Below are 27,771 nucleotides of genomic sequence, written 5' to 3' on the forward strand. Positions count from 1 at the left end.
GGGAGGGGCGGAGCGAGGCAGGCCCGGGGCTCGGCGGAGCGCGGAGGGGCGGGCCCTGGCCGGGCGGTCCCGTGCGGATCCCGGGAAGGCGGAAAGCTTCGGCAGAGCTGCGCCGCCGAGGCTGAGCTATCCCTTCTCGCTGCGGCCGCCCCAGTGCCCGCGCCCGTGGCGCTATGGAGGCGGCGCTGCTGGGGCTGTGTAACTGGAGCACGCTGGGCGTGTGCGCCGCCCTGAAGCTGCCGCAGATCTCCGCTGTGCTAGCGGCGCGCAGCGCGCGGGGCCTCAGCCTTCCGAGTTTACTTCTGGAGCTGGCAGGGTAAGGCCCGGGGCGGCCGGGGCTGCCTCCTTCCCCCTCGCGGCTGCTGCCTACTGGGAGCCCGGGAGAGCCTCGGCTGGAAGTAGGGCGGGGATGAATCCTTGCGCGCCGGCGTCGCAGCTGGGCGGCCGAGGATGAACTAGGGAGCCTAGGGGCTCGGGGTGCTCTTCCCACGGCCACCCGCCACGCGCGTACATTGTTTCTCACCAAGCCCCGCGTGGCACGAATTGACTGCGCACGCCCATTTTGACAGATGAGAAAACAGACCCAGCGGAGGCAGCCCTTGGTGCGCTAGTGACAAAACCTGCTGGCCCTGAGCAAGGCCATTTGCACCGCGAGGCTGTCATATTCATTGTCCCTAAACTCACCACGCACCGTCAACGTCTTTCTCGGGCCTCGGTTTCCTCACCTGTGAAATAAGTGGTTGAACTACGAATGGATGGATCTCTTCTCTTCTCCCGGTGGTTGGTGGGGAATCTTTCCTGGTTATTTAATGAGATTCCTTGGGAGAGGGTCTTAAGACAATTGCATTTCTTGTAGAAAGAAGTTTCCTTAGTCATCTCTAAAGAAGTTGGAGAGTCTCTGCAGTTGGGAAGGGGTGACGGAGAGGTCATTAAGTCCTTGATTCTGAGGCAGCTTCAAGGCTTTCCTATTCAAAGTATTCATCATGCCAGAGCACCAAACTTTTGGGGTATCATTTTTGAGCCCCAACAATAGGAAAACACATACCTCAAGCTAGTGGTGTCGCCCCTTCCCCCTGGCCAGGCCAGGCCCTCCACTTTGCTCCCCTCCATCACCCAGTGGGGTCTGAAGGCTGGTCCTCCACACAAGCCTTCCTGGTGGGGGGCGGTGGGGGGTGCGGGATACAGGATGGGAAGAAGCCAAGGGATGCAGGGGAGAAAGAGGAGACCTCAGATGTGGGAGGGTGAGGGGTCCCACTCAGGCTCTGGACCCCGCGCCGGCCCTATGGAGCCCGGCCGTGGGCACAGTCATCCAATGGGGGGCTTTGAGGGGAAATTTTTGGGAAAGGCTTGCAGTGGGAGGGACTGTGACCTCTTCCAGGCTTGTGAGTGACTCTACCCTGCGGGGTGGGGAGGGGGGGTCCCAGGCTGGATGGCAGGGTTGAGAGGCACCCAGGGGAGGTGGGCAGCATGCGTTTCAGGTTGGTGTCACCACCAGGCTGGGAGCAGAGAGGCTGGAGCGATGAGGTTGTGGCAAAGGACACAGGCTGGAAGTGGCTGCAGTGACCGTTCAGGTGGGAGAGGGGACAAGGGCATGAAAGCCAGGAGTGGGATTTGCCCTCGGCCCCTTGCTAGGTCCCTGAGCTGGGGAAGCTGAAGCTGGACTCATGAAGGAAAAGAAGCCAGGCTGTCTGTAGAATCTATAGATTCCCTCCTGCCACCAGCCCCTAGGCCTGCATTTCCACCACCTTTGCACCATTGCTTGAAAAACGCAAACCCTCAGAGATACGCAGGTGAGGGCTCATATTAGATCTGCCAGCTGTCACCTCTCCCAGCTCACCTTAGTGAAAGCTAGACCTCTGACAGTGGAAGGATCTTCCTGGGCATGGGAGCTCAAGGGTTGGGTGGGGCAGCGGCTTGCTGCCATCCCTGCTGGCCTGTCTAAGGGTCTTGCAGTTGATCACGTGCAGGTAAAGGGGGCTCTGTCAGGCTGGTGCACCAGCTCTGCAGCCTCCAAGCCAGGGTCAGGGCCAGGCACACAGACTTCTGTAAATGGGCTTGGCTGTGTCAGGGTCCATCCCCCTGGCCCTCCCATCTCCCTGCCTGCCTCCCTCATGCCCTTCCCAGCCTTGCCTGGGAGGCCCGCCTGGGGCTGGCCATGCTTGCCAGCTGGGCCCCGGGCCCCTGACCAGATCAGGCAGCAGCCAGAGTTAGAGCAGAAGGAACCCCAGGGCTGTCGCAGTCAGCCGCCTGGAGAGCACGGGCCCTCTGGGTCTCCATTTGAGCAAACTAGGAGCCTGGTTTTGAGAGCATTGAGTCAATTGGAGTATGAAGTGTGTCTTAATGCCAGAAAAGCCTTTTTAGTGTGGCTTGGTGTGACCGGCAGGAGCCTCCGCCCAGGGACCTGCCTCTGCCACCCAGGGGCATTCCTTGTAGCTGGAGCCTTCCCCCTCCCAAGTTCCCAACCTTGCTGCTTCTCCTGCCTCCAGGGCTCTGCTGGGCTCTGCCTCCCTGCTTTCTGCAGCCAGGAGCCTCCTGGAGCACAAGATTCATCCAGCCTGCCCTGCCTGCAGCCTTCCATGGACTGTGGCCCTCCCCCGGTGGAGCCGTAGGCTGTAGAGCCTTGGCCTCTGGGTAGGATGCCTTTGGAGTCCACCCCTTGCTCCAGGTCACTTGTCCCCCAGCCTGGGTGGGGGTATGTTTTGTTTAACCCTCTAGCAGGTGTTGAGGGAGAAAACTCCATGGCTGCATGGAGCAGATGGGAATGGAAACAAATGGGGCTGCGTCAGATGCCCGGCCGTCATGATTTTATTATGATAAGCACTATAGCGATTACTTATTGAAAGAAACTAAAGGGCCAGGCATGGTGGCTCACGCCTTTAATCCCAGCACTTTGGGAGGCCAAGGTGGGCAGATCACCTGAGGTCAGGAGTTCAAGACCAGCCTTGCCAACATGGTGAAACCCCATCTCTACTGAAAACACAAAAATTAGCCAGGTGTAGGCCGGGCGCGGTGGCTCACGCCTGTAATCCCAGCACTTTGGGAGGCCCGGGCGGGCAGATCACGAGGTCAGGAGATCAAGACCATCCTGGCTAACACGGTGAAACCCTGTCTCTACTAAAAATACAAAAAATTAGCCGGGCGTGGTGGCGGGTGCCTGTAATCCCAGCTACTCGGGAGGCTGAGGCAGGAGAATGGCGTGAACCCGGGAGGTGGAGCTTGCAGTGAGCTGAGATTGTGTCACTGCACTCCAGCCTGGGCGACAGAGCGAGACTCCACGTCAAAAAAAAAAAAAAAAAAAAAAAAAAAAAAAGCCAGGTGTAGTGGCACACACCTGTAGTCTCAGCTACTCGGGAGGCTGAGCAGGAGAACCGCTGGAACCCAGGAGGTGGAGGTTGCAGTGACTGAGATCGCGCCACTGTACTCCAGCCTGGGCGACAGAGCAAGACTCCATCTCACAAAAAAGAAACATTAAAAACTAAAGGAAAGACACTGCCCCCTCCCCAGGCTGCAGGGACGGGGGTAGTTTGAATCCCAGGAAAAGCAGGGAGTAGACGACAAAACCTGCAGGGGCAGCGACGGCTGCGTCCAGATCAGCCTCAGGAAATCCAGGCTCTTCATCTTGTCTGTTCTTGGTGTCTATGGGCCTCCGTTTCCCCAAGTGGTCTGTAAGATGTGGAGGCCAGCATGGGTGAGCCCTGAAGGTGAGAACGGGCTCTGACATCCCCAGGTTCTCAGGCCTGGCCTGCAGACTGGGGCTGCGTCCCAGGGGTCAGCACACAGTTAGTTCAATGGTGAAGACCCCCTTAGCTTTTGTTCTTCAGCACTCAGTGGCTGGCTGTGGCCCCACAGAGGGGCTGGGGTGCAGCCTCCCCCTCTGCCAGCCCCCCTGGGCTCAATCTCACAGGAGAACACAGGGGGCTGCTCAGGAGGCTGGCAGGAGGAGAGTCCCTGCGGCAGAGCAGGGCTGGGCAGAGGCTCGGCTTGTCTCTGAAGCTGGGAGGTGGCCCAGCTGCAAAGCACCCGGAGGGCCTGCAGGCAACTGGGGGTGGGGACCCTGCTGGGCATGGTGGGGGCCTCCACTCGGGGACCAGGCCTGGGGGAGGCCCTTGTGCTCAGGGCGACACTGTGACCTCCTCCGACTCCGCCCCCAACTAAGTTGTGCACTGTCAGAAACAGGCCAGGGAGGCACGGCCTGTTTGTGAATTGGGCTTTTCCAGGATTCTTGCCCAGTTTAGGAGATTGGAGACCCTGGGGGGCCCCTCCTGTGCGTTGAAGTCCCATGGTTCCGGCCCCCCTTTCTTCCTGACCTGAGTGGTCTGAACACACAGGTGAGAGGGAGGGAGCCACAAAGCTGGGTGATGGGACAAACAGGTAGCCCCAGGAGACCACAGGGATTCCGGTCCTGAAGGGAGATGCTGGGTGTGAGGGGGAGGCAGGAAGCTCTGCCTTTTCTTCTGAGAAGGTGGGACCCTGGGGTCTTCGCAGCATCCTCACAGCTGGAATCTTCTTAGGGAAACTGAGGGTGGTTCTTCACGCTTTTCCCCCACTGCCCTCTCAACCGGGCAGCTCTTCTGGAAGGCAACTGGACCATCCAGGTGCTGTTCTAACTCTTAAAACACGGCCACAGACACCCCATCCAGGGATGGCTGTGGCTCCTCGGATCCTTGCGCCTCTGCAGCTTCTCAGAGTGGAGGGCAGTTGTGTGCAGCAGCTGAGGGGCAGCTGCCGGGGTCACTGAGAGCCCAACGTGGTAGGCAGGCCAGCAAGCATGGGCCCAGAAGGCCCAGTCTCATATTCTTGCTCAGGGATTTGCCTTCTGTAAAAATCCTTTGTGAGCGACCATCTCAAGGCACTCTATAGAGATCGTGGGTATTGCACTGTGGCCCGGTGCCCAGTAAATTCTGGATGCTCCAAAAATTGTACAGATGATTCAACTGAATTCCATCTATTTTGTTCTAAACCTTCCTCTTTGACACTGGCGTGTCCACACCACCACTGCAAGGATTCGGCAAACTGACCTCAGTGTTCTGGGTGCCTGCCAGGCCCTGACAGCTGCGTTTTGGGACAGCCGTGTGGACATGTGCCCTTCTCTCTCCAGATTCCTGGTGTTTCTCCGGTACCAGTGTTACTATGGGTATCCGCCACTGACCTACCTGGAGTACCCCATCCTCATCGCGCAAGGTAACAGCCCCTTCCCTGTCCGGCGGGCTGCCACGGCTCTCCCCTTCCTCCCTCACTCGGAGCCTTTCTCTTTCAGATGTCATCCTTCTGCTCTGTATCTTTCATTTTAACGGGAACGTGAAGCAGGCCACCCCTCACATCGCTGCGTATCCTTTCCGAATCTGAGCCAGAAGTGGGAACGGGGGTGTTATTTGTGAATAGTATGCATTGTGAAGCAGGCTCCTTTACCAGATGTGTATTTTTTGGTTAAACTAAAAAAAAAAAATTCCAAATGCAAATGTGTCCACGTACACTAGAGATGCCCTTAGTACAGCCCCTGCTGCTCCTCTGAGACCAGCATGCCCTGGGCGGTGCCAGCAGGCCGAGTGGAAGGCAGATCGGTAGCGTCCACCCCTGCTAAGAGCAGCATCGTCCAACTGCATTAGTTCATCTGAGACATTTCTTCCTGCCCTGATAATGTCCTCCAAGGATTGGAAGCAATAATAATGAGAGTATGTGGTGCCTCTCAAGACGTTAGCGTAGAGGCTGAACCTTGAGGTCTGAGTGGCAGTTGGTGGCCCAGAGGCTTGCAGTGGAAGCTTGGTCAGCTCACAGATGTGCCCCGCTCAGTGGCACTTCCTGCAGTGGGAGCCTGGTCAGCTCACAGATGTGCCCCGCTCAGTGGCACTTCCTGTGAATGAGGGTGAGGCTTCATTTCAGTTCTCTTTGTAAAGACTCACTAGTTGAACGTCACACTCTTTAACAAGCCAGGAGAGTGTTTTGTTTGTTTTTTGTTTTTTTTTATTTTGAGACGGTCTCGCTCTGTGGCCCAGGCTGGGTTGCAGTGGTGGGATCAAAGCTCACTGCAGCCTTGACCTCCTTGGTCAAGCTTGATTGCCTTGATCAAGTGATCCTCCCGCCTCAGCCTCCCGAGTAGCTTGGACTATTGAAGCATGCCAGCACACCCAGTTAATTTTTAAATTTTTTGTAGATACGGGGTCTCACTATGTTGCCCAAGCTACAAGATGTTTTAACCTTTTTTTTTTAAGAGACACAGTCTCACTGTGTCACCCAGGCTGGAGTGCAGTGGCTGGATTATAGCTCACTGCAGCCTTGAACTTCTGGGGCCAAGGAATCCTCCCGCCTCAGCCTCCTGAATAGCTGGAACTACAGGTGTATGCTACTATGCCCAGCTAATTAAAAAAAATTTTTTTTAGAGATTGGGTCCTTGTATGTTACCCAGACTAGTCTTGAACTCCCGGACTCAAGCGATCTTTCCACCTTGGCTTTCCAAAGTGCTGGGATTACAGGCATGAGCCACCACTTCTGGCCCAAGAAAGTGTTTTGAATGGCACTAGCTGTCAGCCTGTCCTGCCACATCTGTGAAATGGCCTGAACTGTTTCTTCCCATGCCCTCTTCAGAGTGGAGGAAGGAGGGCAGAGCCAGGCCTGTGGCCCAAGTGACCTATGTGCAGGCCATGAGAATGTGGGTGTGGAGTGGTGGGAAACAGCTGGCCTGGAGCCAGACGGGACAGGTCCCTGCCATCACAGGGGTGGCTTCAGCATATGCCATAAACTGCGCATCCCCCATCTGTGACATGGGATCATAATGCCTGTGTTTTAGGGTTGTAAGAGCTAGGAGTATCAGAAACACAGTCAAGCAGAGTAAATGACAGGGCCATTGTGGTGGTTTTACTAGAAGCGAGGCTCTGCAGCCTATGTCTATGGAGGGAGCTGGGTTTTGGCTGAGTCCTGACCCTCTGCTGTTTCCCCGAGTGGTAAGCTCTGCTGCCTCAGTTTCTCTCTGCAGAAAGAGGGATTGCACAGCTGTACTGCACCTCAGCACTTCACGGTCAGTCCCAGCTGGTTAAAGGTTTTGATAAACAGTACTTTGAAGATGAAAAGAGTTATATAATTTACTTTTGAAATAAAATGCAACAGCTTCGTGCAGATGGTGAGGCTGCAGATTAGAAAATTTGGGTGCTGGTGGCACTGGGAGATGCCACGTAGCTGGATGCTGATGGGAGTCCGTAGTATCAGCAAGATGCTTATAATCTCCCATTGGTTATGACTTACGGAGAGCAAAAGAATAGGGTTGCCATATTAATGAATACTTTTATTTTTATTTTATTTTACTTTTGAGACGGAGTCATGCTCTGTCGCCCAGGCTGAAGTGCAGCGGCACCATCTCTGCTCACTGCAAGCTCCACCTCCCAGGTTCACGCCATTCTCCTGCCTCAGCCTCCCGAGTAGCTGGGACTACAGGCGCCCGCCACCACGCCCAGCTAATTTTTTGTATTTTTAGTAGAGACGGGGTTTCACCGTGTTAGCCAGGATGGTCTCGATCTCCTGACCTCGTGATCCACCTGCCTCAGCCTCCCAAAGTGCTGGGATTACAGGCACGAGCCACCGCGCCCGGCCTAATGAATACTTTGAAATATTGCTTGGGATATACTTCTACTGAAAATTATTGGCCAGGTGCAGTGGCTCATGCCTATAATCCCAGTGTGTTGGGTGGTGGAAGTGGGAGGATCATTTGAGGCCAGGAGTTTGAGACTAGCCTGGGCAACATCGTGGGATTCCCTAGCGCTCCAAAAAAGAAGAGAAAAAATGAGCCACGCATGGTGTCTCATACCTGTCATCCCAGCTACTTGGGAAAAGTTACTTGTTTTCGACCTGAAATTCAAATTTAACTGGGTGTCCTGTACTTTTATTTGTGAAATCTGGCAACCCTACAAATAAATCATCTGTAGGATCTCAGGGGCTCCCACTATTGGTCAAATTTTATAAAATGTATATTCAGAATACACAGAATGAGGTGGGATAGAACAGAATTGGTTGGGGGAGGAGTCACAAAAATTAGATTTAAAAATTGAGTTAGTGTTTTAAAAACAGGATTCTATCCAGCCAGCTTCGAGCTACCTTCTGGTGTTGATCAGGCTGTGAGTATTTAGTTCCACTGACTTTTAGCACAGGGCGTTGTCTGTTTCAATATCTTCATTTAATTAATGTTGGAAATTATAGTAACAGCAGTCTTGAGTCAGTGCTACATGCTTGTAGGCATTTTACAGATAAGCAAATCAAGGTGGAAAGATGGAAAGTGACTTGCCCAAGGGCACTCCAGAGACTCTTGGCCGTCCCCTTCCAGCCCTGGCCGCCGTCTCCTGGGTGCTTGTTCAGCTCCCTAGCTGGCCTCTATTCCTGTGGTGTCACCGAGCTCGGTGCACATGCCTGACTCCCGGCATTGCCTACCCCAGCTGTATCATTTTTACAGTGGAGTTAGTGGGAAAGGTGGAAGTCAGTAAACAGAAGTTCACATCACAGCAATTTTGCAGAACATTCCTGCTTTATAATGTTGGACTTCTCCTTGAAGTGCTTAGCTTTTGACCATAAATCAGAGATGTCTGCCTGGTCTAGAATTCAGTGGGCAGTGAAAACCACTAGGAATGTTTCCAATCCTGGGGAGCAGTCCATGAGTGTGGGTGTCTTTGTATTTCTCTTCTGTAACCTGCTTTCGTTCTTTTGAACTCCGAGCAGGTGTCCACTTGCGACCCTTTTGGTCCCTTCCAAATCCGGCAGGTTCTGGCAGCATGTCCTCCTCTCCCACCTACCAGGCTTCCCTGTACCGCTCTCTGTGGTCTTGGTTTGCATGTGTGAGATGGGGGGGAGGTGCAGATGTGGGTGACCCACTGCTGTGTCCCTTAGCACTTGGTAAGATTGGTGTCTTCTTGGTTCGTCCTTGCCCTGCAGAAGTGGATCATAGACCTGGCCATGGTAAGTATTGTGCTTGAAAAGAAAGGAGGAGGAATAAGCTACCCTGGAGAGAACTTGATATTATATATATTTATATCTATATATATATATATTTTTTTTTTGAGATGGAGTTTCATTCTTGTTGCCCAGGCTGGAGTACAATGGTGCAGTCTTGGCTCACCACAGCCTCCACCTCCTGGGTTTAAGGGATTCTTCTGCCTCAACCTCTCAAGTAGCTGGGATTACAGGCATGTGCCACCACACCCCGCTAATTTTTGTATTTTTAGTAGGGACAGGGTTTCGCCGTGTTGGCCAGGCTGGTCTCAAATTCCTGACCTCAGGTGATCCACACGCCTCGGTTTTCCAAAGTGCTGGGATTACAGGTGTGAGCCACGGCGCCTGGCCACTAGCAGTTTTAGAAGGAAGAATTGAGGATCAGCTAACTAGCTTCTTCTTAGGTTCATAATGGCATGTTGGCCTTGTCCTGGAGAAGGGCTGACTTTTTTTCATACTTGGCTCAGGGCCGAAGATTTCCAAGGGCTTCTGAGGGTGGTTCAGGGTGTGTTTGACCACAGACCTCTCCAAGGTGACAGAAGTGAACGTTTCTACCCAACAAGAAAAGGAGGAGGAGAACTAACTGGTGGTCACAGGGCAGTGCCTGTCACACCCAGAATCATGAATTTCTTTCCCCTTTCCCCCAACATCTTGTCTGGAAAGTAGACTAAATTCTCTGTTACATTTCTGTTACATTTCAACCCTGTGACTTCGGAGAGCAAATAAGTAGGGTTGCCATATTAACAAGGAATACTTTTTCAGTACATGTATGTTCAAAATACTGCATGGGGCCAGATGCAGTGGCTCACGCCTATAATCTCAGCACCTTGGGAGGCCGAGGCAGGCGGATTACCTGAGGTCAGGAGTTGGAGGCCAGCCTGGCCAACAGGCGAAACTCCGTTTTCTGCTAAAAGAAAATACAAAAATTAGCCAGGCATGGTGGTGGGCGCCTGTAATCCCAGCTACTTGGGAGACTGAGTCAGGAGAATCGCTTCAACCCTGGAGGCGGAGCTTGCAGTGAGCCAAGATCACGCCACTGCACTCCAGCCTGGGTGACAGAACAAGACTCCATCTCAAAACACAAACAAACAAACAAAATATTGCATGGGACGTACTTGTACTAAAACATGATTTGTTGTTGTTCTGAAATTTAAATTTAACGAGATGTCCTGTATTTTTATTTGCCAAATCTCACAACCCTGTAAATGAGCCATCTCTATGTTCTCAGTAGCTCTTACTACTGATGAGTTGGGGTGGTTCTAGTTTGGGGTTGATTAGCCCCCATAGAGCAGCTGTGAGCCTTCACCCCTGAGGAAACATCCTTCTAGCAATGTTGAGATACAGGCTTGTCAAGAATGGCAGGATGTGGTGGCTCATGCCTGTAATCCCAGAGCTTTGGGAGGCCGAGGTGTGCGGATCTTCAGCAGTTCGAGACCAGCCTGGCCAAAATGGTGAAACCCCGTCTCTACTAAAAATACAAAAATTAGCTCGGTGTGGTGGCGCATGCCTGTAATTCCAGCTACTCGGGAGGCTGAGGCAGGAGAATCGCTTGAACCCAGGAGGTGAAAGTTGCAGTGAGCCAAGATCAAGCCATTGCACTCCAGCCTGGGCAACAGAGCGAGACTCCATTTCAAAAACAAAACAAAAGAATCAAGTTCAGGGGTCAAGGGCAACAACAGCTTTTAGGTGTTTCTTCTGTGCCCTTAGCAGTAGTCATCTATTCTAACCATACATTGATGATATAACATTTCATGGAATATAATTTTGATTCTTTCCTTTATCATGCGAGGGCTGAACACCAGGCTCCGTGCTGTGTCTGCCCATAGCCCTCCTTCGCTGACTCAATGAGTGTTCCTCATGCACCTGCTCTGAGGTACCAGGGTCCGGGGCACAAGGTGGCCCAGATCTGAGGGTCGTGGAGCCCCAGTGCAGGAGAACGAGCAGGGCCTTCAGAGCTCACACATGGTAGCAAAACCCCAGAATCCTGGAGAGGAGCAGGTGCTGCTTGAATCAATGGAAAACCTCCATTGTAGAATGTTCCATTTTTTGGCTTTCAAATGCAGGTACCTGAGATGGTTCCCCCAGAAGTCCTAAACTGTGCTTTCATGGTTAAATTGCTAATTCATATACTCATGGTTTATTCACAAGAAAATGATTAAAGTACTTAAAAATGATCTGCAAGGTCAGGCGCGGTGGCTCACGCCTGTAATCCTAGCACTCTAGGAGGCCGAGGCGGGCGGATCACAAGGTCAGGAGATTGAGACCATCCTGGCTAACACGGTGAAACCTCGTCTTTACTAAAAATATATAAAAAAAAAATTAGCCAGGTGTGGTGGCAGGTGCCTGTAGTCCCAGCTGCTCAGGAGGCTGAGGCAGGAGGATGGCGTGAACCCGGGAGGCAGAGGTTGCAGTGAGCTGAGATTGCACCACTGCACTCCAGCCTGGGTGACAGAGCAAAGCTCTGTCTGAAAAAAAAAAAAAAAAAAGATCTCCATAACAGCTAAGCATCCCCTCTCCTTTCCAATCCTGTTCCTAGATTAGACTCTGTTTTATGGAAAAACTTCATAGTCTCCAACTGAATTGATGTGATAAGACATTCCAGGGCTTGGTTAGGGCCCAAACCAACACTACTTCAGGACTGTAAAGATGGCTTTGCTCCTGAAAGATGAATCTGGTAGAATATCTAGCAGGCAAGCTTGTGTTTAACACGAGTGTGTTGTAATGTGGTCTGGGACCCTGATGTGTGTGAACAAAGCCAGCTTCCCCAGCTCTTCCCATCCTGCACTGACTCCTTGCCTCCCCGCCAAGCCTGTGTTCTGGGTGGTTCTCTGATGCGAGCCCTCCCCTGCAGTCCTCCCTCCTCTACTCTGTCCAGGTCTCCTGATTGCACCCTCTCCTCGCAGGTCTTCCTGCCCGGGGTCAGCCATCCTCCGAGCATCTGCACCCAGCTCTCAGGGTGACTTTAGTCCTGCCACAGGGCTGACCACAGGTTCTTGGTCAACTCCTCTGCCCAAGAGCACTGCCTGCAGTTCCCTTCTCCATAATTCCTATTTTTTTTCTTTTGAGACAGAGTCTGACCCTGTTGTTCAGGCTAGAGTGCAGTGGTGTGATCTCGGCTCACTGCAACCTCTGCCTTCTGGGTTCAAATGATTCTTGTGCCTGAGCCTCCTGAGTAGCTGGGACCACAGGCACATGCCACCGCACCTGGCTAATTTTTGTATTTTTTGTAGAGATGGGGTTTCACCATGTTGGTCAGGCTGGTCTCAAACTCCTGGCCTCAAGTGATCCTCCTGCCTTGGCCTCCCGAAGTGCTGGGATTACAGGCTTGAGCCACTGCACCCGGCCTCCCTTCTCCATAATTCTTCCTTGTCCAAGTGACCCCTTCTCTCCTCCCAAGTCATCCTGGGTGCACCTTTATCATCACATTTGCCAGACTGCATTATTATTAAGGATTTATTCCCTCAGCAAGGATTTGTTGAGTGCCGGCCAGGTGCCAGCACTGTCACAGGTCCTGGGGATGCAGCAGGAAACAGACCGAGTGTTTCCCAGGAGCTTTCCTTCTCCGGGGGAGACAGAAGGTAAACAAGCTGCTTTTGTCAAGGCCAGCAGCTTTCATTCGCGCCAGAGCCTGTGGCCAGTTCTCATTCCTCTTCTTCACTCATATCTCGGTAGCTTTTGACGCCATCGATCAGGACTCCTTCTTGAATCACTGCCCACCGGGCTTCCAGGACGCCTTGCTCCCCAGTGTCCCTTCCCCTTGATCCTTTCTGTGTCCTTGCTGATTCCTCCTCAGCTCTCTGATTTCAGTGTTCCCAGGGTTCCAGCACACACCGCACAGCCAACCACTGGCTACCCTTGCCTTGCCTGATGACTCAGCCTCTCCAACCTCGCATGTCCAGAACTGGGTTTCTGATCTCCCACCCTGCCCCTCTCCCACCTTCATCTTAATGTGTCTCAATTAATGGCAACTCCGTTCTTCCACTGCAAAGGCCAGAAACACTGGAGATGGGAATCACCCTGGATTTCTTTTTTTTTTTTAATTTTTTGAGACAGAGTCTTGCTCTGTCACCAGGCTGGAATGCAGTAGCACGATCTTGGCTCACTGCAACCTCCACCTCCCGGGTTCAAGTGATTCTCCTGCCTCAGCCTTCCGAGTAGCTGGGACTACAGGCGCATGCTACCATGCCCAGCTAATTTTTGTACTTTTAGTACAGATGGTGTTTCACCATGTTGGCCAGGATGGTCTCGATCTCTTGACCTTGTGATCTGCCCGCCTTGGCCTCCCAAAGTAGTGGGATTACGGCATGAGCCACTGTGCCTGGCCAGATTTTTCTTTTTCTCACATCCCATTACCACTCCCCCAGCAAATCCTATTGGCTTTGCTTTTGAAATATAACCAGAACCTGAACACTTCTCACCTCGTCTGTTTCTACTGCCCTTGTACAAACCCAGGTGACTGCACTAGCCTAGCTGGTCTCCCGGGTGTCACCTTGTCTCCCTTCGGTCTACACTCAACCCAGAGCCTGGAGTTTCAGCTGCTGAAGAGACTGATGCTGGCAGGGCTGGTGGTGGTCAGCGTCGAGGATACTGTGCAGAGCAGCAGGCTGATTTGTGAGGATCTCTTACCTCACTGTATAGCAGAGGCCTGAGCGTACCACCACACAGACGATCAGAATAGCCAGAAATTCAGGGCTGAGGCGCCGCGGCTTGCTGCTGGAGTTTATGTTTGTCGGTTCAGAGCAGCATAGTTTTCCCCAAGCTCTAAAACACAATATCTCAGTACTTTTTTTTTTTTTTTTTTTTTGAGACAGAGTTGCACTCTGTTGCCAGGGCTGGAGTGCAGTGATGTGATCTCAGCTCACTGCAACTTCCGCCTCCCAGGTTCAAGTGATTCTCCTGCCTCAGCCTTCCTAGTAGCTGGGATTACAGGCCCCCGCCACTACACCCAGCTAATTTTTTTGTATTTTTAGTAGAGATGGGGTTTCACCATGTTGGCCAGGCTGGTCTCAAACTCCTGACCTTGTGATTTTGTCCGCCTCGGCCTCCCAAAGTGCTGGGATTACAGGCCTGAGCCACCGCACCTGGCCCCTCAGTACTTATTTCTTATTGGAGGTGTGGATAGATGAACCTCTGTGGCCAAGCATTGATTCTTTCTCATTCCCAACTTCAAACTAGCTCTGGCCATTAGTTACCCACTGCGCGGTGGAATCTGTGAGTTATAAATAAATGTCTTAGGCTAGGTGCGGTGGCTCACACCTGTAATCCCAACATTTTGGGAGGTCGAGGCAGGCAGATCACCTGAGGTCAGGAATTTGAGACCAGCCTGGCCAACATGGCAAAACCCCGTCTCTACTAAAAATACAAACATTAGCCAGGCGTGGTGGCATGTACCTGTACTCCCAGCTACTTGAGGGACTGAGGCAGGAGAATTGCTTGAACCTGGGAGGTGGAGGTTGCAGTGACCCAAGATTGTGCCACTGCACTCCAGCCTGGGCAGCAGAGTAGACTCTGTCTTAACTAACTAACTAAATAAATGTCTCACTATTGCATTCTTTTTCACCAAACCTAGGTTTCAACTTTGTACAAATCCGTTATTATTTTGACACTCCAGCCTGGGCGACAGAGTGAGACTGTCATAAATTAAATAAATAAATGTCTCACTATTGCATTATTTTTCACTAAACTTAGGTTTCAACTTTGTACAATTCCGTTTTTATTTTGACCTGAAAATTTGGCTTCAAAAATGCTTTGAGTATCTGGTGCTCTTTTGCTTTTTTTTTTTTTGAGATGAGAGTCTCGCTCTGTCGCTCAGGCTGGAGTGCAGTGGCACGATCTCAACTCACTGCAAGCTCCGCCTCCCGGGTTCACGCCATTCTCCTGCCTCAGCCTCCCGAGTAGCTGGGACTACAGGCACCCGCCAACACGTCCGGCTAATTTTTTGTGTTTTTAGTAGAGACGGAGTTTCACCGTGTTAGCCAGGATGGTCTCGATCTCCTGACCTCGTGATCTGCCCGCCTCGGCCTCCCAAAGTGCTGGAATTACAGGTGTGAGCCACTGCACCCGGCCTCTTGTGCTTTTTTAACACATCGACTTGTGACTTTCTCACATTTTATCTGCAAACAGAATCTATGTACTTTCATCAGCGCGGCCAGTAAGCTTGCACAGCTCCAGTGCTTGTGGAAGACGAGAGACTCAGGAACTGTGAGTGTGCTGACTTGGAGCCTCTCATCCTATACCTGTGCAAGTAAGAACCGGACTCATATGGTGGGGAGGCCTTTGGTAGCACCAAGTGTCTGCCTAGTAGGGTGTTAAGTTGGTGTCGAAGTAACATGGTCCCTGGCGCTTTACTACTTTACAAATAGCTACTCAGCCAGAACCTAAGTGTATCCATGTTTACAAAGATGATTTAATGCAAACTGCTCTCCATTTTCTGTAAGATCTAAGTTGCCAAGAAAAAAAAAGTGAAAGCTTATTTTTCTCCAAAAATCTGGCCTGATATTAGTTCTGTCTTCTTTGAAAGGATAAAGAGGTTGATTATATTGAATGTACTAATTTATCTTAAAAATTTGAATATAACAGGTTTTAAAAGATGAAAATCATACAGGGGCTTTTGAGAATGAATAAAATGTGTAGCGGTGGAGATTTTCGGCAGCCACATTGTTTGGTCTCAACTTTAGAATTTTCACTGTTCATCTGGATTCTTACAAAAACTACCTAAAATACATGTATGGTATATGTGGGTGGAAACATTTTTATAATTCAGAGCTATCACATTAGTTGCATTTACTAGTTTTAGATATTTTAAGTAGACTTCATCACGGTTCTTCTGCATCTTAAAGGGCCAATGTCTCCATCCATGGTTGCTGCCCTTTATATTCAACAAGTTACTTGTCTTAATTATGTCTTAAAATCAAGACTTTCTTTCTTTTTTCCTTTGACAGGGTCTCGCTCTCTCTCACAGGCTGGAGTGCGGTGATGTGATCTTCGCTCACTGCAGGTTTCCAAGTAGCTGGGAGTACGGGCACACACCTGGCTAATTTTTAATTATTATTATTATTATTTTGAGACAGAGTCTTGCTCTGTTGCCCAGGCTGGAGTGCAGTGGTGCAATCTCGGCTCACTGCAACCTCTGCCTCCAAGGTTCAAGCGATTCTCCTACCTCAGCCTCCCGAGTAGCTGGCAGTACAGGCACACGCCACCATGCCTGGCTAATTTTTGTATTTTTAGTAGAGACGGGTTTTCACCATGTTGGCCAGGCTGGTTTTGAACTCCTGACCTCAAGTGATCCACCCGCCTTGGCCTCCCAAAGTGCTAGGATTACAGGCGTGAGCCACTGCGCCCAGCCAATTTTTTGTAGAGAGGGGTCTCACTATGTTGCCAAGGCTGGTCTCAAACTACTGGGCTCAAGTGTTCATCTCACCTCAGCCCCCCAAAGTATTGGGATTACAGGTGTGAGCCACTGCACCTGGTCCTGTATGTTTTCTTTGGAGAAATGTCTGTTCAGATCGTTTGCCCATTTTTTAATTGGGTCATTTGAGTTTCTTAACATATTCTGGTCATTAACCCTTGTCAGATGTGTGGTTCTTAACAGCCTTTTAAAAAGTTTGTTTGAGAGTCCTTTGTTGGCCGCCTTCCTAACTGAAGTCTTCTGTCTACTTATATGATTGAATTCTTTTATTTAAATGATGATTTAATCAACAACTATTTATGTGGTATCTGGGTGTAAAGCCTTGGTTTATCAAATGTGTCAACAAAACATTTTATAGGATTTGGCCTCTGCCCATCAGGGGCTTGCAGTTTAGTTGGAAGACAGACCAAAAAACTACTATGTCAGTATGTGCTAAATGCAGAATGTGTTAGCAGAGAGAAGTTTTGATAGGCTGGTTTTGGGCTGGGAAAGGCATGCCTTGAGCTGCAGGCAGTGGTCTTCTCTAACTCCCAAGTCATGCCGCTCCCTGCTCTCGTGTATTGGTTTAAACTGTTACTCCAATTTCCTAAATGTTTACTAAGTAAAGGGCTATGGCACCCAAATAAACTAAACAAAATAGTTCTAGTTAAACCCTTGGAAAAATCTTCCCCTTTTCTGGGCCTCAGTCTGTTTATCTATAAAATGCAAGGATAGAAATCAGTGATTCGAAAACATTTATTGTTTGTTTGTTTGTTGAGACAGTTTCGCTCTTTCGCTTAGGCTGGAGTGCAGTGGCGTGATCTCAGCTCACTGCAACCTCAGCCTTCTAGTTTCAAGCAATTCTCCTGCCTCAGCCTCCCAAATAGCTGGGATTATTACAGGCGCCCGCCACCACACCCAGCTAATTTTTGTATTTTTAGTAGAGACGGGGTTTCACCATGTTGGTCAGGCTGGTCTCGAACTTCTGACCTCATGATCCACCCGCCTCAGCCTCCCGAAGTGCTGGGATTACAGCCGTGAGCCACCGTGCCTGGCCAAAACATTGTTTTTAATTAGTGGGAGCCTTTCTTTAAATAAAACTGCCCAGATGCTCAATTTGTAAATGAGAATTTGTAAGTGAGAGTTGCTTTTGGAGGGTCGGGGGTTGCAGGTTAGCACAGAGACATGGAAGGGAGCTCAGTCTCTCCGGCCTTCCGCAGGCAGTGCTCGAGTACCTTCTAGGTACCTTCCCTCACGAGCAGTTTCAAAACCATTGGTGTAGGATGCATGGCTTTTTTTTTTTTTTTTTTTTTTTTTTGAGACGGAGTCTGGCTCTGTCACCCACGCTGGAGTGCACTGGCGCAATTTCAGCTCACTGCAACCTTTGCCTCCCAGGTTCAAGCGATTATCCTGCCTCAGCCTCCTGAGTAGCTGGGATTATAGGCGCCTGCCACTACACCTGGCTAATTTTTGTATTTTCAGTGGAGACAGGGTTTTGCCATGTTGGCCAGGCTGGTCTCGAACTCCTGACCTCAGGTGATCCGGCATGGCTAGTTTTTATGTAATTATGAAATACAGCACTATTTGGTTTTCTGTACTACCAAACTCTATCAAGAATAGTTAATATATATTGGTAAAAAAAAGAATAAAAATAATTTAAAAATAATGGTTAATATATATTGGGATATTAAAAGGGAAAGACATTATTAGCTAAGTCCCAAAATGTCTGAGAGGCAAGTTACTTATTGCTGCAAGTTTTCTTTTACAGCAAGAATAATCACAACCTTAATGACCACCAATGATTTTACAAGTAAGCAAAATATCTTACTTCCTTTTTGAGTTTTGTGCTATTTGTGTCTCCCTCATTTGTAAACTGTCTTAGGGTTTAATGGATGGACTTGGCTCTATTGGATTACAGATTTAGAAGATGGCAACAATGGTATTCCTAGTCTTATGGGTCGCCATTTTATTATTAAGCCTCTCCTTCTTATAGTACAGGGGATAGAATATGCACAAGACAATAGATTCCTATCTCTATGGAACTTCCACTTAAGCAGTGGAATTGGACATGAGGTAATCACACAATTTCCTGTTGGATTCTAATGGGATGTGATTTGGAAGAGTAGGGCAGGATGAGCATCTAAGGAGAACCTGGCCTAGTTTGCAGGAGTTGGGCAGATTAATTTGAAGAAGAGCGATCATAAGGATGAGTAGAGGTTTCGCCAGAGGAAAGGGTGTGGGTGGAGGCCAGACTCTTAACAAGGAGCAGCATTGTGAAGATCATGAGCAAAGGACAAAGGGCTGGAGTGTGGAGAGCAGGGGGACAGTGACAAGCGGGTGAGTTTCAGGAGAGGAAGGACGCGAGGCTGGCAGTGGCCCAAGTATCCAGGGCCTACAAGAACTGCCTACAAACAGTAGGAAGGCTCTGGAGGCTTTGAAGCAGGGAAGTGGTGTCACCAAATGGACTATGTTTTTGTTGTTTCTTTAAAAGAAAAAGCTGTCATGGAGGAGGAAATACTATGGTTAACCACAAAAGAATTTAGTAATTCCTTAGGCTGTTTTCAACTCCCAAATCAAGCATATATTATACATCTTTGGAAAATGATTAGAACAGATGGTGTCACCTGTGAAGATCAGAAAATGTCCCCAGCATGTAGACCTTTTAAGTGAGCTAATTATGATTTGAGAAATAGTGCTTCAGAACAGAGATATGTTTGTTAGTCTCCTCCTGGAGGTTATACCTTTGCTCAAATACTTTTTGTCAGCTCTGATGGTAGGACTAAAATTGTTCTGGTCAAAGCATAAACTTTGATCAAGTGGGAAATGGGAAGGAAGACAGGCTTGGCTCTTTCCACAGGACTTGAATTCTCAGCATGGAAAGGAGAGTCAAACCACAAGTAAACAACAAAACCTATACATTAGAAATTAAAAGATCAAGATTGTTCTAATTGTGATTTACTTCTTATCTATGACAGCTGTTCTTGAAAGTGATCAGTATATCCGGGAGTAACTTTTTTTGTTGTTGTTTTGTTTTGAGATGGATTCTCACTCTGTCGCCCAGGCTGGAGTGCAGTGGTGTGATCTCGGCTCACTGCAATCTCTGCCTCCTGGGTTCAAGCAATTCTCCTGCCTCAGCCTCCAGAGTAGCTGGGATTACAGGCATGCGCTACTATGCCCAACTAATTTTTGTATTTTTAGTAGAGATGGGGTTTCACCATGTTGGCCAGGCTGGTCTCAAACTCCTGACCTCAGGTGATCCGCCCACCTCAGCCTCCCAAAGTGCTGGGATTACAGGCGTGTGCCACCGTGCCCGGCCTGAGAATAACTTTTTAAAAACAGTTCAGCTAAAATCTTACATGTGTTTTACAAACACAAAGATAGGGTCTTAAATCTCATTAAACCTATTTATCAGCAGTGTATCTGTACCTTAAAGTAGAAATTAAGTCACTGTTAAAGTTTTATATATATATATATTTATTTATTTATTTATTTATTTATTTATTTATTTTTCCACAGAGAGACAGATTTTCATGGTTACTTGAATATAAAATATGCCTTGTCATGTGGGCCAGTTTTTCAGGATGATCTTAACAGAATATGTTAAACCACCCTTGCTTAACATGGAATGTTCTGAGACAGCAGCACCCTCAGGACTTCAGATGAGTAAAGGGATTTTTAAAAGTTATAACCCTTCTTAGGCCGGGCACAGTGGCTCACGCCTGTAATCCCAGCACTTTGGGAGGCCAAGGTGGGCAGATCACTTGAGGTCAGGAGTTTGAGACCAGCCTGGCCAACATGGTGAAACCCTGTCTCTACTAAAAATACAAAAAATAGCCAGGCGTGGTGGTGGGCGCCTGTCATCCCAGGTACCTGGGGGGCTGAGGCAGGAGAATCACTTGAACCCAGAAGGTGGAGGTTGCAGTGAGCCAAGACAGGCCACTGAACCCCAGCCTGGGTGACAGGGCAAGACTGTCCCCCCCACCCAAAAAAAAAAAGTTATAACCCTTCTTAGCCAGAGCCACATTACTATCAATTGAGCACTTAAGATGATAAATTATTATTTATGAAGTTGGGCCAAGGGGCCGAAAATTGTCATTATGATAGGAAGATCATTTCCCCAGAAATACCTGGAACCAAAATTGTTCATTTCGGAGGCTGGGGGTGAAGCTTTATTTAGGCTTATACTTTGAGCAGGAGGTGGTTTTGCTCTATATTGTGAAGATGGTTTTTAATACACTTTTTTTTTTTTTTTCAGTTCTTCTACGTTTTGTGATCATGCTGGCTTTAAATATATGGGTAACAGTGACAGTACTTCGCTACCAGAAGACCGCTATAAAGGCTGAATGATGGAGATACATTATTCCTTCACACAGTGGATTTTGAGTAACTGAACCAAAGGAAAACGAAGCTCTTTGCTAAATCAAGGTCTTATATAAATTTAGTAAATCAGTTAATAATCTTTGAAGCCAAAGGCTTTTTTAGACTTGAAAGAGCCACTTAAATACTTGTTTAAAAATACCAATTTCCCTCCTCCTTCCTCACTTCATTAGGTTATGGTAGTGCTCAGACATCTGCAGTGTTGAGAAGGCCAGTGACTGTTGCAAGTCATCCAGGAAGCCCATTTTGACCCTTACTCATAAGTTCTCTATGAAGAACTACATCGATTTGTTGGCTTTCAGAATCTTTTAGGAAATAAATCCTCTCCATGACAAAAATGAACATGGAGTGGCATTTTGTTCCAAGTCAGAGGTGGGCACCTATAATAAGTGACTAGGGTTCACTTTCTGGGACTGATGTTTAATTGTAACATAGATGCAACAGGGTGGCCTTGTTGGATATAATACAGCATTACACCTGCATGTGCTCTAGCAAGGATACCAAGGCAAGCATACATGTAACTGGCTTGAGTTTGTACCAAAACAGTCCTTCAACTTTGCACTGTGCCTTAAGTAATTACTAACAAAAGGTACTAGGATTAGCTGCAATCTCTACTTTCGATGAGGAAATCCCAGTAAGCTTGCTGATTCAAGTACAATGCTGCCGTTTTTTAAAGGGCCACAACTATAGAATTACCACTGTTGGAATTCGGTGCAAAATATGTTTTGTCTATTGAAAACATACATGGTAAAGGGTGTTGTTAGGTAGGTTCTGCCCAGTTCTTAGGGGTTTTTTTCACATTATAGTATTTTTACCCTGAACATGATGTTAAGATTATTATATACTGTATTTTCTTCTAAATTAACCCTAATGTTTAAAAACTCACTTTCCCCCTTTAATTGAAGGCATTGTTTTGTTATATGCAGTAATGATGTTTACCAGAGATTGTTTCCTATGCAAAATAAATTTTCATATTTTGAATTCTGCTGAGTCTTAAAACTGTCAATCATTAATATGACTATTTTATGTAAGGTATAGTTTTTAAATAAACTGGTTAATCCTTTTAGAACTACTGCTTGGGACGAACAGGAAGAGAAACATGGTATCTAAAAACAAAATTATTCATTCTGTAGTTAAAATTACAGATGTCATATTTTTAAACATGCAAGTTAATATCTTTTTTCATTTGCGGTTATAATCTGACCATTAGCATCAATACAAATTACATGATTTTTAGTCCAACAAATGTTTTATTTAGATAACATCAGTACTTTATCATTGCTTAAAGCAACTCCTTTAAGAGCATACTTTACTTAGGTGACAAGGTCTCTGTTTTTCCCCCTTTGTAAGGCAACAAACACTGGAGCCATTTCAGACACTCTACATACATCGTATTTAATCTGGCAGTGATCCTGTAAAGTAGACACAGTCTCCATTTTACAGATGAAAACACTGAGGCTCAGAGTGAATAACCTGCCCAAGATGACATAGCAAATAAGTGCCCTAGAAAAGGTTCCACTGATTGATTGCCAGAGAAACACTTTCCAGAAAATCACCCATCAATCAATCAGCACACTATTTATTTCCTGACAAAACAGACATCCTGCCTCTTTTCCCTATCCTCACCAATTCAAATGAGTTTGTTCTATTTGTGTGCGTCTTAAAACACCCAAATCAAATCAGAGACAGGCTTCTGGTTGAAATTTGGTATTTCTCCATGAATTAAATCATAGGGCAGAAGAATCACAAGTCTACAGCCTTAGTTGTAAGACTTATTTACTATCCTCATCCCACTGTTTATACCCATCATCTTATAGAGAAAGCAACTGTTTTGGGTAAACTTTAGAAGGTTGCCATATTCCAGGACTATTTCACAGGAGAAGTATGAAAATGCTTATGTTTCCATTTATTTTATTATTTTTTAATAGAAAAGCAGGCATAAAATACAAGTACATTACTACAAAGATGCAACAAATTTTTAAAAAAGAAAAAGGGGTGCAATTTTTGTTCAGAGGGGACAGCTGATCAAATATTTATGATTTTCTAAACCATGCAGTTCATTACTTATTACAATTCCAAACAAAACTCATTATTATGGGGATGGGAGTCAGGGAGAGGCCCCCCAAGCATGATATCCAGCGCTGTCACACAGTGCTTATGTTCAAAGTGCTTACAAATGGTGTCTTCACAGCATAGGGAAGCTGAAGCCTTATTCCAGGGAAGGAGAGGTGAGTCAGTAGCAGTGTCAATGCAGACTGAGAAACTCGGCAGTGACTTGCTCAAATCAGATTTTAGACATGATTTAAAGCATGTTTCAGTAAGGTTAATATAGTGTCCGAGTTTCTCTACTTTACCACCAGAATCCTAGAAGAGAATAACAGCAGCAGCATAACTTCTTAAAACTGTGGTGTGGCAACCTAGAGTATTTCTGTTTAAGATCTATAGATAAATGGATGCAAAATAGATACTTTAGAGCCGGATTCATGTAACTCTAACAGGTTAGTTTTAAAAGCACTAACCTTTATTTTGGCTTTACTGGTATGCTTATCCATTAGTTAGCTAGAACATTTTAAAACTTTCATATAGATTTTTAAAACTTGTTTCTAGAGAGCATGGTTTTTTAAAATTAATACTTTAAAAACATTCACTGTACATTAATTTCAACAGTAATATCGGCACCAGTTTTCCTTTCACTTCTGTCTTGTTATCCCCACAAAAGTAAAAAATCCAATAAGAAAATCCCAATATTCATGATTTCTTAGTTCTCCATAGGAGGTATTTATGGTTCTAGGAGAAATCAGGTGTGAAGGAACAAGCAAATTTTAGTCTTATAAATATTTATCTTGGAAGCTTTAGGGCCTCAAGAAAAAAGAGAAACGAGCACAAAATCAGGTTGTTTTATATTTAATAAGTGTTGGAAAGAAAACACATTGATAGGTGCATGCACTCATGTATGTACATGAAAGCGGCAATGCGGTAAAAAGCCAATTCTTACCCAAGGTCAGAATTTTTTATTAAGCGCATTTTCATTAGTTGGACAAACAACCTTATAAACCCTTATGTCAAACCACATAATGTGAAGAATCTCCATGGGAGAGGTTTTTTTTTCACCCTTCAGAATTATCTTTTTCCCCTAAGACCTTCATATGAATCTTCCTTGTACAGTCGGTCACACCATGATTCCCCATATTCTCTAATATATACAGCATTCCAAATTTAAACTTTTGCCTTTTTTACTCAAATATTTCAGTTACTCATATGTAAACTTGAAATTATTTCACCTTAATAAAGTTTATTAAAAATATATATATATATATACTCTCCAATTCAGAATAGGATAGAACCTCCCATAATGTAACAAAATCTTTATATAAAATATTAATTCAGTCTCCTTTTAACAACTCTAATGAATGGAAATATTTATTCTATATAAATTTATATATTTTTCATTTTTTAATCTTACTTAAAAAAGAGCTGTCCCCCAAAACCAGAGCTGCAGAACACACCTGCAAAGGAAACGGCATGCACATCTAGTCTGAGCACAGACAGCATAGCAGAGTGCAGACTGCAGAACGTAAGAATAACAAAATCAGTTTCAGTCTTATCAGTAGGCCAGTGGCTACTCTTCAGTTTCCACAATAGTATCTATTATGGGGATCTAACTCTTTAAACATCTCTAACTGACATCAGAGGGAATCAATGAAAAATGTCTATTTCCTTCATCGAAATATGACTTTTTTTTTTTTTTTTTTGAGACAGAGTCTCGTTCAGCTGCCCAGGCTGGAGTGCAGTGGCGCGATCTTCGCTCACTGCAACCACCGTCTCCTGGGTTCAAGCGATTCTCCTGTCTCAGCCTCCCAAGTAGCTGGGATTACAGGCCACTGCCATCATGCCCGGCTAATTTTTGTATATTGGTAGAGACGGAGTTTCACCATGTTGGGCAGGCTGGTCTTGAACTCCTCACCTCAGGTGATCCGCCCGTCTCGGCCTCCCAAAGTGCTAGGATTACAGGCGTAAGCCACCATGCCCGGCCAGATGATGTATTTAAATATCATACCAAACTGTGTGTATTTATATAAAAAGAGACTGTTAAAAGACTTCATAATTTAAAAACAACAAAAAAAAACCAAAAAAAACTTTACACTTACCATTGCTGCATACTGTTGCAGTACAAAACACACACTTATCTGGGATCATGAGAATATAACAAGAATGGTCCTGCGTAAACTGTAACTTTGACAGCATTTAAAAAATAAAAATCAAATTAAGTGCCTTTGAGGCCACTTCTTCCCAGTTACCAGTTTTCTTAACCCAGTACTAAAATACTGCCACACACAGCTGCATGTCTGAGGATCATATTTAAATATTTAAAATGCATCTATAGTCTTAGTTTTCTTTATATTTGGGAAAAATTTTGAATCTTAAGTGTGAAAATGTAATCACAAATGTCTTTACCAGGAATAAAAACACCTAGGGTAGCCAGCAAATTTAAAGCAAAGAAAATATTTTGTAGTCACAGACTAATACTGAGGTCTGTAAAAAGGGTTGAATGAATAATAGACAGACATCAAGGATGTATTAGTTCCAACACCATCCATTATTGTTTCTATAACCAATAATACTTTAAAAACATTTGTTAATCAAAATAGGCTGACATTGATATAACTATTTATGTGTAAAAATAGTGCACGATTTATCTTCCACAAAGCTAGTTTACATCCTAAGAGCTGGTAAACACTTTTTTTGTTTTTTAATACAGACAGGGCTGAGACTTCGAAAAAAATTAAATTAAGGCATTCAAAATGGGTAAAGTTGCCTATCATGAAGCATTAGGAAACTGATATAATTAACTTTAAACTTCTTGTTACAGTAACTGCTTAAACATGAACATGCAACTTCCATCAGGTACACAGGAATGAGTGATATAAACTCCAACATTATGGCTTTATACAAGTGCATAGTTGCAACTGCAGCAAGTAATGATATCTGATTAATGTGTATAAAAAATAAAGTGGGAAGTTTAAAAAACCTTCTTGCAGTATTAGAGTACTATATATATATATATGTGTGTGTGTTTATATATATATACACAGTATAATGGTCACTTCTTAAAGATGCAGTCAATATCACTGTAGTGGAATCCATTCCCAGATTCTTCTGGTAAGTGTGCTGGTGAAACCTCTCTGTTGAAGCTAGAAAAGATGTTCTCTTTAGCCTTTAACTCTTCTCAATCCTTGTGTGCATTGTAGTGTGAGCGACAGCTGAGAGAGCTTTATGGAAAAGTCTGGAAGAGTTGCATATATCCTTAGTCTATCAACCAATCATTGTTGGTTCAACCTGTTGCTTCAAAGGAGCCCAGATTTGTAATTTATATTACAGGGAAAAAGGGAACACATATATGTACGAGTGTATGTATCGGTCTCTCAGGAAAATATAGCTTTTTAATAAATTTTGGGCCATCATATTTCAGTCTTGTTTTCACTGGAAGAATACGATCACCTTGAATAATGACTGCTTTCATAGAAGGCAGTTAGCTGAAAAGAAAGGAAAAATAAAGTTAGTTGATACAGTGAAATAATTTAAGAGACTGTTAAATTCCTAGAAAAAGCATTCCATTCACATTATTAAACTATACAGTCTTCCAACTACTATATTTTTTAACACTAAAATCATGCATAAACTGTTAAATTCCTAGAAAAAGCATTCCATTCACATTATTAAACTATACAGTCTTCCAACTACTATATTTTTTAACACTAAAATCATGCATAAACATACTTACTGTATTACTTTTCCTACAGGTACATGCAATTATATTCTTTCCCAAAACAACTTGGGATTTTGGAATATTAGCTACATACATTACACACACATTTTAATATGGTTAACAAGCTATTAGGGTTAAACAATATACCACAGAATAACTTAGAAGATAAAGTTTGATTTGGGGTTTAACTGCCAGCTGCCTCATGTAGCTGAAAGGGAAATGGGCCTATTGATCAGGTTCTACTTGGCTGTTCAACCCCTAAGCCACATTTTATCTACAAGATAGGACCAACTACATTGTTGTAGTAAATATATACAAGCTACTCTATGAAATCTGATTATAAATAGATACCAGTACTACCTGATTTATGTTTTGCAACATGCTTAGACTAAAACACACATTATTTCTTTTAAATCCTTCTATGTAAAAGGTTTAAGTTGAGGCTCAACTTTCATTCAAATCTCCTTTAGCCACTATTAACCAAACTACTTTACATTTTCTAAAAGCACAATTCTCACAGCATATCACTGACATTCTTCAGCAAGGGTAACATTAAATTCTCACAAAGCAAACATTTCACGGCACCACACACAAAAATGCCAAATCAGAAATAGCTATTTCACAGCACTTATTAGACTTATAAAGTTTTTATGCTTTCAATTCTTGCAAGTTGGAAATAAAAGGAGAGAGATGGAGGGAGAAAGGAATCCCATGCTATGTTCACAAACTAATATAGCTGTAGGAACTTGAAAACGTTGTAAATTTTACTTCTCTTCTGAATATGGCTTCTTTGGAATGAACAGAACATATCAGAATTAGCTCCTTTTGTGATTTCTACATCTCGTCCCTAAGATAAATTCTAATTGTACTCATTTATAGCCAATAAAGAATCTGAACATAGCATTTCACTTTTACACTTAACATGTAAATTTCAGTTAGCAACTTTTCGAAAACTACTTTTAACTATATACTATTAAAAACAAGTTTCAAAAACAAAAAATAATGAAAGCCCAAGTGCAAACCACATGCACTACGCTGAAGTACTAAAATAACTGATTTTTCACTTTTTGATTTACCCCATTTATTTCTTCAGAAATCAAAAACATCGTCATCATCATCACCACCACCATCAACATCATCAAATGACCAATCCCAGTCTTTAAATGCCAAATCAAGCAATCTGCAATAGGAGGTTTGTAAATTTATACTCTAACACTCTTTAGAAACTGTAACTTCACGTTATGACTTAGAAATCATACTTTGAATGTGCTGT

General features: G+C 45.7%; 2 protein-coding genes across 5 annotated transcripts in view; one reads left to right on the forward strand and one right to left on the reverse strand.

Annotated features, from left to right (window-relative positions):
- On the forward strand, window positions 1-27,618 carry SLC66A3 (solute carrier family 66 member 3). 3 transcript variants are annotated; one of them, XR_004027074.1, is made up of 8 exons: window positions 1-316; window positions 5,099-5,181; window positions 5,258-5,327; window positions 8,877-8,934; window positions 15,091-15,211; window positions 18,123-18,164; window positions 20,610-20,779; window positions 27,592-27,618. XR_004027074.1 is itself a non-coding variant. In XM_003272747.4 (7 exons), exons 1-7 carry the CDS (start codon window positions 174-176, stop codon window positions 20,699-20,701), a joined length of 609 nt encoding a protein of 202 aa, XP_003272795.1. In that variant the 5' UTR covers window positions 1-173; the 3' UTR covers window positions 20,702-21,730. The 3 variants fall into 3 exon arrangements, 1 of the variants encoding a protein (XP_003272795.1); XR_004027073.1 differs by lacking the exon at window positions 27,592-27,618 and adding an exon at window positions 20,905-21,730; XM_003272747.4 differs by lacking the exon at window positions 27,592-27,618 and having other exon boundaries at window positions 20,610-21,730.
- The window catches only part of ROCK2 (Rho associated coiled-coil containing protein kinase 2), a 169,080-nt gene continuing 163,145 nt past the window's right edge, over window positions 21,837-27,771 (reverse strand). Inside the window, exons 33-34 of one of the 2 annotated variants that reach the window (XR_004027072.1) lie at window positions 24,238-26,265; window positions 21,837-23,095 (exon numbers count right to left, since the gene is read on the reverse strand). Coding sequence is in view for 1 of the 2 variants with exons in the window: in XM_003272748.3 (XP_003272796.2) it covers window positions 26,262-26,265 (4 nt within the window). In the remaining variant the exon portion in view is untranslated. Of the gene's footprint in view, window positions 26,266-27,771 lie in introns of both variants that reach the window. The other variant, XM_003272748.3, reaches the window with a different exon arrangement.

The sequence above is a fragment of the Nomascus leucogenys genome, chromosome 19 (genome assembly GCF_006542625.1).
Source record: "Nomascus leucogenys isolate Asia chromosome 19, Asia_NLE_v1, whole genome shotgun sequence".
Lineage (NCBI taxonomy): Eukaryota > Metazoa > Chordata > Mammalia > Primates > Hylobatidae > Nomascus > Nomascus leucogenys.